The 9,521-nt window shown below is 39.8% G+C and overlaps 1 protein-coding gene and 6 non-coding genes across 8 annotated transcripts; all 7 read right to left on the reverse strand.

Moving 5' to 3' along the window:
* Positions 1-25: 25 nt before the first annotated feature.
* On the reverse strand, positions 26-9,402 carry TAF1D (TATA-box binding protein associated factor, RNA polymerase I subunit D). 2 transcript variants are annotated; one of them, XR_009866398.1, is made up of 11 exons: positions 9,314-9,402; positions 7,847-7,943; positions 7,085-7,466; positions 6,396-6,571; positions 6,123-6,180; positions 5,072-5,242; positions 3,710-3,752; positions 2,176-2,203; positions 964-1,000; positions 569-608; positions 26-84 (listed from the first exon to the last, which is right to left on the reverse strand). XR_009866398.1 is itself a non-coding variant. In XM_062196883.1 (8 exons), the coding sequence occupies exons 2-7, from the start codon at positions 7,915-7,917 to the stop codon at positions 3,711-3,713; spliced, it is 900 nt and encodes a 299-aa protein (XP_062052867.1). In that variant the 5' UTR covers positions 7,918-7,943; positions 9,314-9,402; the 3' UTR covers positions 2,427-2,476; position 3,710. The 2 variants fall into 2 exon arrangements, 1 of the variants encoding a protein (XP_062052867.1); XM_062196883.1 differs by lacking the exons at positions 26-84; positions 569-608; positions 964-1,000; positions 2,176-2,203 and adding an exon at positions 2,427-2,476.
* On the reverse strand, positions 373-445 carry LOC133764956 (small nucleolar RNA Z40). The gene has a single exon (XR_009866523.1). It is a non-coding gene; the product is annotated as a small nucleolar RNA Z40 (small nucleolar RNA).
* On the reverse strand, positions 714-848 carry LOC133764966 (small nucleolar RNA SNORA1). Its single transcript, XR_009866532.1, has one exon. It is a non-coding gene; the product is annotated as a small nucleolar RNA SNORA1 (small nucleolar RNA).
* On the reverse strand, positions 1,206-1,344 carry LOC133764958 (small nucleolar RNA SNORA8). The gene has a single exon (XR_009866525.1). It is a non-coding gene; the product is annotated as a small nucleolar RNA SNORA8 (small nucleolar RNA).
* On the reverse strand, positions 2,312-2,384 carry LOC133764994 (small nucleolar RNA SNORD5). The gene has a single exon (XR_009866553.1). It is a non-coding gene; the product is annotated as a small nucleolar RNA SNORD5 (small nucleolar RNA).
* Positions 2,524-2,655, reverse strand: LOC133764972 (small nucleolar RNA SNORA18). The gene has a single exon (XR_009866537.1). It is a non-coding gene; the product is annotated as a small nucleolar RNA SNORA18 (small nucleolar RNA).
* LOC133764980 (small nucleolar RNA SNORA40) lies at positions 3,884-4,010 on the reverse strand. Its single transcript, XR_009866544.1, has one exon. It is a non-coding gene; the product is annotated as a small nucleolar RNA SNORA40 (small nucleolar RNA).
* Positions 9,403-9,521: the final 119 nt, after the last annotated feature.

Raw genomic sequence — 9,521 nt, forward strand, 5'->3', positions numbered from 1 at the left:
ATAGGTAAAGTTAAGGACAGTTATACTTGCCACAATTTCTTGTCTGTTAATCCTCACTTGAATTACATAACTTCAAAATTCCACCTGTGAAAAAATTTATATTTCAAACTAAGAAACAACTAAGTCAAACTCTGAAAATTAGGTCCCAAGTTATCCTAAAACCCATTTCTCCACTATGTATTGGAAATTTTAGGTTTAATGCTGTTGCTTGCATGTGTTCCAATCCAGTTCATTTTAACTAATACAATAAAATTTGTAAGTGAAAGCTAATTTCTACTTTCAGTGACACCTCAAACATGCAGGTTTTAGGTTAGCTTTCACCCTAGAGCTTTTAAAATGTTTCAAAATAATTGCATAGCATACATTCAATGTTGATGTTCAGAAAGGCTATTTTCATTCAGCCCATTCAGAGCAGTTGAACATTTGGCCCATCATCATGACATCACTCTTAATCATGGTACACACATGACATGTTGGAATCTACTCTTTCATAGTAGTATTAAATCAACTACCAGGTTTAACTGAAATAAGATCTACCTGCATTGACTTGAGGTTATGTAAACCTTACCTAAAATCTTTGGAATTTCTTCAAGCAATTTACTCGTGTTCTAGAAAGGAATAATTATAGAAAATACATTGGTACTTTTGCAGATGACCTAGAATATGAAATCTTGTAAGAGTCAACATTAACACACTTCACAACACAATTTCAGAATTGTTACAGGTCTCATTGTCACCACTGCAATTCATTTGCTGTGATGGAAGCATAACCTGTGTCTCAATTTAGCCACATTAACAGTTTTTGGACACCATGTTTAACAGTGCCCATTCTCATCTACAATGAGGCCCAGTGAATGTTCCTCTGAAACTTGCTGTGCAAGTCTCTGCATCTCTATGTGGGTTTAGCAATGTTAGCAATGCTCTAAACCATGGGAAACAAGCAGTTAGAAAAGAAAGCCTTACTTCATAGAATAGATGTACTTGCCTGATTCTTGACACACTAGAAAAAGAAAAGAAAGCATTAAAGATTACATCAAACTGAACTGTATGAAAAGAACAAATACTGGGGCTAGCACAGTGGTGTAGTAGGTTAATCCTCCACCTGCGGGGCTGGCATCCCATATGGGCACCGGTAATAATCCTGGAAAACCTTTCTGTCTCTCCCTGTCTGTAATTCTAACTCTCAAATAAATAAAAAGAACAATTACTGTATCAATAGAAATACCAGGTTTAACATGCACAAAGCCAAGAAAACCAACGATGCCAGATACTGAATTTCTATTGCACTGTCCTTTGAACACCCCAGCAGGAATAAACTGCTGTGTGCAGATACCATGCAGTGCAGTCATAACTGAAGCCCTTCACTTTAAGTTTGCATTATGGCTAGAATTTGTCAAATACTTTTGCCAATCTATAAAACACAAATCCCTCTAACAAATAACTTTTATAAACACTTCCAATCCAATGGGGAAAAAACATTGACTTTTTATCCTTTAAGTCAGTATAAGAAAACACAAATGTCAAAAACACTGAAGGTCAAATTGCCAACTTTTTTAGGTTACATTTCTTTTTTTCTTTTTTCTTTTTTTTTTTTTTTATTTTTGACAGGCAGAGTGGACAGTGAGAGAGAGACAGAGAGAAAGGTCTTCCTTTGCTGTTGGTTCACCCTCCAATGGCCGCCGCGGTAGCGCGCTGCGGCCGGCGCACCGCGCTGTTCCGATGGCAGGAGCCAGGTGCTTCTCCTGGTCTCCCATGGGGTGCAGGGCCCAAACACTTGGGCCATCCTCCACTGCACTCCCTGGCCACAGCAGAGAGCTGGCCTGGAAGAGGGGCAACCGGGACAGGATCGGTGCCCCGACCGGGACTAGAACCCGGTGTGCCGGCGCCGCAAGGCGGAGGATTAGCCTGTTGAGCCACGGCGCCGGCCTAGGTTACATTTCTATCAATTCAATTCCTATTTAATCAAGATATCCAGGAAGGCATGGTTTTAGATGAACCACGTGGAACTGTCACTTGATTGACAATTAATTAATGCAAAACAATGGCATTTAGTAGGTCTACACGGGCATTTTCCATTTTTTTCATACCAAATATTTTTGCTAATCTGTTAACTCATAATTACAGTATTGAGATTTTGCATTCAAGCCCTTGAAAAACAATAAATGCTTAACTTACCACACATGTGAATGGCTGTATTTTTTTCCTGTGGAAAAAGTACAAAATGAATTATTTAGGAACCTTACATATTTAGCTATGAAATTAGATCATACATATAAATCTTGAGATTTCAATGTATTATAGCCACATCCAGCTCTGTCAGAATTAGGTTTTAGTTCATGTCTGTAATCATTCAGCAGTTGAACATTTAAATTCATCATGTGAACTGTAATTGAACTTCAAAAGATTCCACTGTCACCATTTAAAACTTACCTAAGCCATCACTCAAAAATATAACTTATCTGGGGTATTCCAATACCTAAGGTTAAAAAAAAACCTATTAGGTCTTTCACACTTAGATTAATCAACTGTCTTGTAGTTCCTTCCCACAGACCTAAGAATAAGTCCTGTGAGCAAAGCAAAACCACAGAGTTGCTCTATGAGGCGTTTCCAACGATGAATGGCTATAGGAAAAGCCCCATCGGGATAGACCTCAACAGGTGTTTACAGGACCTTAAAATATAAAGGAAATCTAAGATTCAACACAAAAGCAGTTACTAGCCAGAGTTGAAGTTCTCCAGCAAAAGCATGCACAAAGCCATAACCAAGAAAGGCATAAAACACCCCATTTTAATCAGATTATTTCATAATCACATGGTAAAGATTTTCACCAATCAGCTTAGGAGCCACAGTAGTGATAAAAAATCCAGAGCACCTTTAAACACCTATTTCAATATCAGGAAAAGATAAATTATGTGACACTGATTATGCTGGAAACTTAAGACCATATATTATTCTACTGCTTTTTGTATTTAGGAAATCTTGCATGTACATGTAATCATTTACTAGATTACATGATGAATGCTTGTTTATGATATGATGGTCTTCATTTTAGATTTTTACTAATGTTGGGGGCAGGTATTTAAGCAGTGTTTAGGATACCACATGACACTGACATGCCTTATTTCTGTTTAGATTTTTCCTGCTACCCACACGAGTTAAGTGCTTAGGTCCTTGCCACCTGTGTGGTGTGGTAGGAATGGACTGAGTTCCTGCAACCAGATTCCACTTAGCTGATGAGGGATTTAGGGCGTGAAATGGCAAAAGGGAGGGGTGCAATCTCTTGCCTTTAAAATTAGAGGCAGTTTTACCATGGGTTAAGCCACTCTGTGGGATTGTCCACACCACCTTCAGAGGTGCAGATTAATTGGTTCCAAGCCAGTTTCCTGCATATGCACCAGATAGCAGATAATGGCTCGTATACAGACAGAAATCATTTGTCTCCTACTGCCTTTCAAACCTTTCAGTAAAATTGATGATGTCCTTACGATATCCTTAGGACCATTCAATAGCAAAAACACTGAGAAATCCAAGGTGTTCCGATTAGTGCCGGACCAGGAAGAGTCAATAATAAAGCTACCATCACACATCACTTTCTGGAAATCAGTGTTACAACTGCAAATTAGAGGGTGCTGTAAATGAAATCTTAGTTCTTATAGGTTTCTTTAATCTGATAATGTACTACTTACTACAGCAAATATGTTCTACTCACATTAAGATACACTTTCAACTCCAGACTTGTTGAAGATAAGAGCCTTAAAAAAAAAAAAAAAAAGAGTTTGACTTACCACCTCAGCATAAAAATAGGAACATTAAGATCTTTAATCCTAAAACCAACCCTTATAACTACAAATACTCCACCCATCACTTTTAACCATGTTAGGCATCTATTCCTGCTTGTATGTATCAAAACTCACACTGATCAATGAGTTCTGGGTTGCAAAAGAGGATTTATTTTTTGCACCTGTATGTCAGTCTTTGTCCAAATTAGACAAAAACATTTGCCAAGTGCAGCAGATAGCTCAATAATCATGATCATTATTAAAAAAATGGTAGCTGAACATTAAAGAACTGCAGCTTAATTGGTAGGGGATTGTTCTGTATATAAAACATTTGACAGTGAAACATGACTGCTGTCTAAATAAACCTGTTATATAGATAACTGCAGATATACTAATTAAAGTGGCTGGACACCTCATTTAAGATTTTTTTGGGGGGATGAGATGGGGATGGGACTGGCACTGTGGCGTAGCAGGTAAAGCTGCCACCTGTAGTGTTGGCATCCCATGTGGGTGTTGGTTTGAGACCTGGCTGCTCCACTTCTGATCCAGATGTTATGGTCTGGGAAGGTGGTACAAGATGACCCAAGTCCTTGGGCCCCTCCCCCCTGGCATTGGAGACCTGAAAGCAGCTCCTGGCTTTGGATCAGCACAGCTCTGGCCACTGTGGCCAACTGGTTAGTGAACCAGTGGATGGAAGACTTCTTTCTCTCTGCTTTAAAATCAATGTTTTTTTAAAAAAAGGTTTTGGGGGGCTGATATGGCACAGGTTAAGCCTGTGAAGCCAGCATCCCCTATAGATGTAGGCTCAAGTCCTGGTGCTCTACTTCTGATCCAGCTCCCTAATTAAGTGGGAAAACAGCAGATGGCCCAAGTGCTTGTGCCCTGCACCCAGGAGACCCAAATAAGTTCCTGGTTTTGGCCTGACCCCATACTGGCAATTGTAGCCATTCAGGGAGTGACCCAACAGATGACTTGACACCCTCTAACTTTGCCTTTCAGACAAAATCTTTAAAAAAAGATTCAGGATTAATATCTGTACTTCATTGTTTCAGTGCTCAAGTGACACCTGTAAGGTCTATCACTCTGAAATCAGTTAAGTACTGACAATAAGAGCAAGATCATTTATTTAAGTAGTGTCATTTCTTAGTTTTTCCCAAAGATGTCTTTTTTCACAAACTTGTTTTTTCTCAGATGATTCTGGATTTAAGAATTTATTCACCATCAGACTGCCATTTGTCCACATTTATCGTTTCTAGTCTTTCTGTGAAAAGTCACTTTTCCTGTTCGTTTACCTTCGTTGAGTTTCCTGTTGCTGTCTCCTTTTCAGGAGGTTCCGTCTTCTGTGCAGTGTTTTTGACCTTTGAGGCTCTCTTTTTAGATGAAACAGCTTCTTTCACATTCTGTTCTGAATTCACACTCATCAGTTTTGGGAATTCCGAATTTATTATGAAACAACTACTGTCCTGCATTCAAAAAAAATTTGTGATAAACAACCTAAGTCATTTTGTAATTATATATAGCAGAAAACTAGGTTACAACTAAACATCTAGAATTTTAAAATCCAGGTGAGTATCTGCATACTAAATTGCAAAGCGCCTATTAAATTGTTAAAAATACTGATGTGGCAAGTGTTTTGGCACAGTGTGGGCACGCTATTGCCTAGGATCCCCCTCCATCCCAAATCCAATCCAGCTTAAGGCTAATGTGCCAGTAGGCAGCAAATGACGCCTCAGCTGTCCGGGCTTGTGCCACCTCTGTAGGCCTGATGGAGTTCTTGTCTCCTGGACTCTGCGTGGCCCAAATTGGCTGTGCCATTTAAGGAGTGAACCAGTGGATTGAAGATGTGTTTCTCCTCTTTGTCACCCTGCTTTTCAAATAAATGAAACTACAGAAAAATGAAAAGTGTTCTAGTTTCCTCATTGTGAAAAGATAGTATTTTTATCTTTGCACACCTAATACATTTACTTAGGCTCTTGAAAATTACAGAGCACTGGCCAGTTGTTCTGTGGTATAGGGTAAGCCTCTACCTATAGTGCTGGTATCCATACAGGCACTGGCTGCACCAGTTCTCATCCAACTCCTTGCTAATGGCCTAGGAAAGCAGTGGAAGATGGCCCAAGTGCTTGGGCCCCTGCACCCATGTGGCAAATCCTGAAGCAGCTCCTTCTCGCTTGGGATCCACCCAGCTACAGCCATTGCTGCCATTTTGGGAGTGAACCAGCAGATGGAAAATGTTTCTCCTTCTCTGTAACTCTGCCTTTCAAATAAATAAATCTTTAAAAATAAATTAGCAGTATCAATTCCTGCCTTCCTAGCATGAAAAATAAAAACAAAGACACTTACTACCAATTTGATATCACATTCCTCCTGTTCAGGGTGTGCTGCTTCCTCATCCTCTGCTCTGTAACATTAAAATGCATCATTTAAATGACAAGTTTTATGACCTCATCAGTTACATATACTGTGCTCCCAAATATAACCAAACAGCAAAGCTTGTCAACAAAATACAGTATTCTAATGCCTGAAAGTGGATTAACTTGTGTGGCAAAGTCAGCTCTTAGAACTGTTCACTATTAAAACAAAGTATGACCAAAATTATTTCACAATTCAACTTACACTGATTCTTCAATAGGAGATATAGACCCATCATCATCCAAATACTTGTATCTTCGACTGTCAAGATCTTCTTTTTCTAAATCATCACCAACATCCATTTGTTTCAGAGATTCTTTCAGGTGATATTCATACTTCAGTTTTTCAATGTAATTAAAAAATCCTCTTGCAACTGCTTGCTACACATTAAAAATAACATGATTTTTTTCGAGACCCCCAACAAAATTAAAACTTTTTTTCACAACCCACCAGAGGCCTGTCTTCAATAAGGGTAACCATCCCTTTACCTAAAACAGAATAGCTGTGCTGATTTAACTTTCTCCACCTACAGACTACACATGCTAATTGTAAATTACTAAACTTTAAGCTGGCACCAAGGAAAACACTAGTTTTGGGAATTACTAATGTTGATGACAACCTTATCCTTAAAATAGCATTTCTCAAATTCCAGGTTCTTGCAAGCAATCAAATTAACTATGCATTTATTCAACACACAATTAAGTATTTGAAGAGTAAATCTAACTAGGAATGTAGTTCCAAAAGTTCATGGAAGATGGAACTAAAAGGTTTATTTTGGTGCAAAAAAAAACCCCTTACCTGACCCTCCACATCTATCTTACACAATCCTAATATTGGCTAACAAATCATCTCAGCTATATTAACTATGTGTCTCCAAATATTAACATACTTACCTCAAAGGTTAAAATTTTCCTCCAAGGTGATGGTTGAGTTCCATTCTCTGACTCTAAAAATGAGAACCTAGGCCCTTTGTCTTTAAATTGGTTTTTATCTACATGTGATTTAGTGTTTTTCCGTCCTTTAGGCCTGCCTACTGGCCTCCCTGTTGCCTTGTATTTCTGTTTTCTCCTTTTACGTTTCTTTTTCTTAAATTTTGCAATAAGCGCTTTTAGTGTCAATGGCCTTGGTTCTACAGATGAATCACTTGAAGAATCTGTTGTTTCGACAATTTTAGATGAATGAATAGGTTTTCTAATGGGGTTTTTGGGTCTCCATTTAGGTGAGGAAGGAACACATTGAGTTTTAAACACACTGCTACCAGATGAACTGTCATCACTAAAAAAAAAAAAAAAAAAAAAAAATTCCACTTAATCTTCTGGTACTACCAAATGCCCATTGTCAGCAATGCATTATCCCAAATGTACATCTCTCCTAAGACCAACTCAGAACATGCCCAATATAACAGAAGTGTTGTGTCCTTGCCAGTCACTAGGACTGCTACTCTACCACACATACCAAGTTGGCAGAGTACATACTGCTTCCTTTTATATAAAACAATCATACTTTGAATGCAAGTATTTGCATTAAATAAACTAAAGGCCTTCCTTCTCTCCCAAATCCTGAAAATTACCACTAATTACAGTGACTTAGTTTATTGCTTAATTCAAATATATTATTGACTGAATCTACTTGTTTTCCAGTTAAAACCCACTTACCTTTCATTATCAATTTCCATAGTTGCATCAGATGTCATGTGGTCAAGAGGGTCCATTTCTGACTTGTCCATCACTTACTGTCTGCTTTACAAGCTTCCTGAAATTTATTAGACTTAATCAATGTTCTGTAGCTAGTTATTACTTCAGTTCAACATAACCAGACCACACCATTTGCTAAGCTTTTACTTAAGTCCATTTTATGCATTTCTTTTAAAACTCTAGAATTTATACTCACAGGTTCTGTCTTTGATATTTTGCCTGATCTATTGGATTTTAGCAGTACTTTCATTCCCAACAAAAGCACCTTCCTTAGTACAGTTTCATCATTAGCCAAGCCATTTTCTAGGACCTAAGGGAAACTCCCATGTTATACTTTTACACAGAAAGCCAGAAGGAAAAGTTTGCCCTCTTAATATAGGCATTAGGATTGCATCTTGAACTAACAGGCATTTTTAACCCCTGATCTGGGATTTGTCCCCGATCAGCTCATTCTTTCTTAGATTCGTGTAACAAAACTGTTTTATTACATCTTTGCTATTGGTGCAAACCGAGAAGCTTTAAAAAGCTAAAACTACAATGACCTGCTTTTTGTCTTTCTCTCCTTGTAAGAGTATACAATAGTTATGGCAATTAAACTTTTAAAAGGTTAAAGATGACTATTTCAGCCTGCTTGAGAATCAATATTTAATTCAAGTCCCAGAATAAGCTAACACTTCAAATTATAGGAAACAATAGTGTCTTTAAGAACTCAGATTTGTGAAATTCCCAGGGGACCTATATGACAATTTTATCGAACGATTTATGAGTTCCTAAATGCAAAATTCTGAAAAATTAAATTGTAAAATATAAACTGCTCAAAGAGCGAACGCCGCAAAAACTTACACAATGGTAATGCTGTACTTGTGGTCAAAAAAAATCTTTTTCCTAAAAGGCTTATCAACATGTAATTAGCTCAGAAATCTTTTCGGGAACCTGTTTAGAAAGCAATCCTACTCAGATGCCGCTTTCAAGTCTGGGCTTCCGCGATTTTTTGGAGCCCTACTCGTACTGTGTTGTAATCCCGGAGCCAGTCTCTCCGGGAAGCTCCTAACACCAAGCAAAGAAAATGGCGTTACCTCACTCTAATCACGATTCCAGCAGAAGACCCCAGAGGTCGCGCGGAATCCATTTTAGCACCCACAGCCCAGGCACGACGAGCCACGCCTACACCACGAAGGCGGCTCTGTGGGCCTCCGCGGGCCTGCGCCGTCAGCACACAGCTTCGCGGCTCAGCCCAGGGCAGGGCGTGGGTCCTGGAGACCACGGCCCCGGGCCGCTCCTCCCGCTCCTCTCCACCTCGGGCCAGACAGCTGGCACCAACGGGCCCGCCTGCGCCCTAGCTGCCCGTTCCCCACGCTTCGGGCCGGGTCCCCAACTGCCTTGTGACTCGAGTCCCTGATAAGGGTCTACACCCGCCAACCGCCTCACCTGCGTCCGCCAACGAACCGACAACCGCCTACCTCTTCCAACCGCGCGGAAGGAAAGAACGCGCCAATCCCGAGGCCCGGATAATAGTGGGGCCGAAATCTCGCGTTACAACTTGGCTCTCGCGATGACGGCGAGCGGTGGGAGGAGACCAGAAGCGGGACCGCCATCTTCAGTCCCGCTAGGGGCGGGGCGAGCTGGTGGGCGGGCC

This window comes from Lepus europaeus, chromosome 7, assembly GCF_033115175.1.
Source record: "Lepus europaeus isolate LE1 chromosome 7, mLepTim1.pri, whole genome shotgun sequence".
Classification (NCBI taxonomy): domain Eukaryota; kingdom Metazoa; phylum Chordata; class Mammalia; order Lagomorpha; family Leporidae; genus Lepus; species Lepus europaeus.

Bases quoted from the DNA above. Each gene is read 5' to 3' on its own strand.
- TAF1D (XM_062196883.1), bottom strand. From the start codon at position 7,917: ATGGACAAGTCAGAAATGGACCCTCTTGACCACATGACATCTGATGCA. The intron at 5,243-6,122 runs GTAAGTGTCTTT...TTTTGAATGCAG, and splicing joins AATGTGATATCAAATTGGTA to GACAGTAGTTGTTTCATAAT. The intron at 3,753-5,071 runs GTAAACGAACAG...TTTTTTTTTAAG, and splicing joins CAACAGGAAACTCAACGAAG to GCTCTTATCTTCAACAAGTC.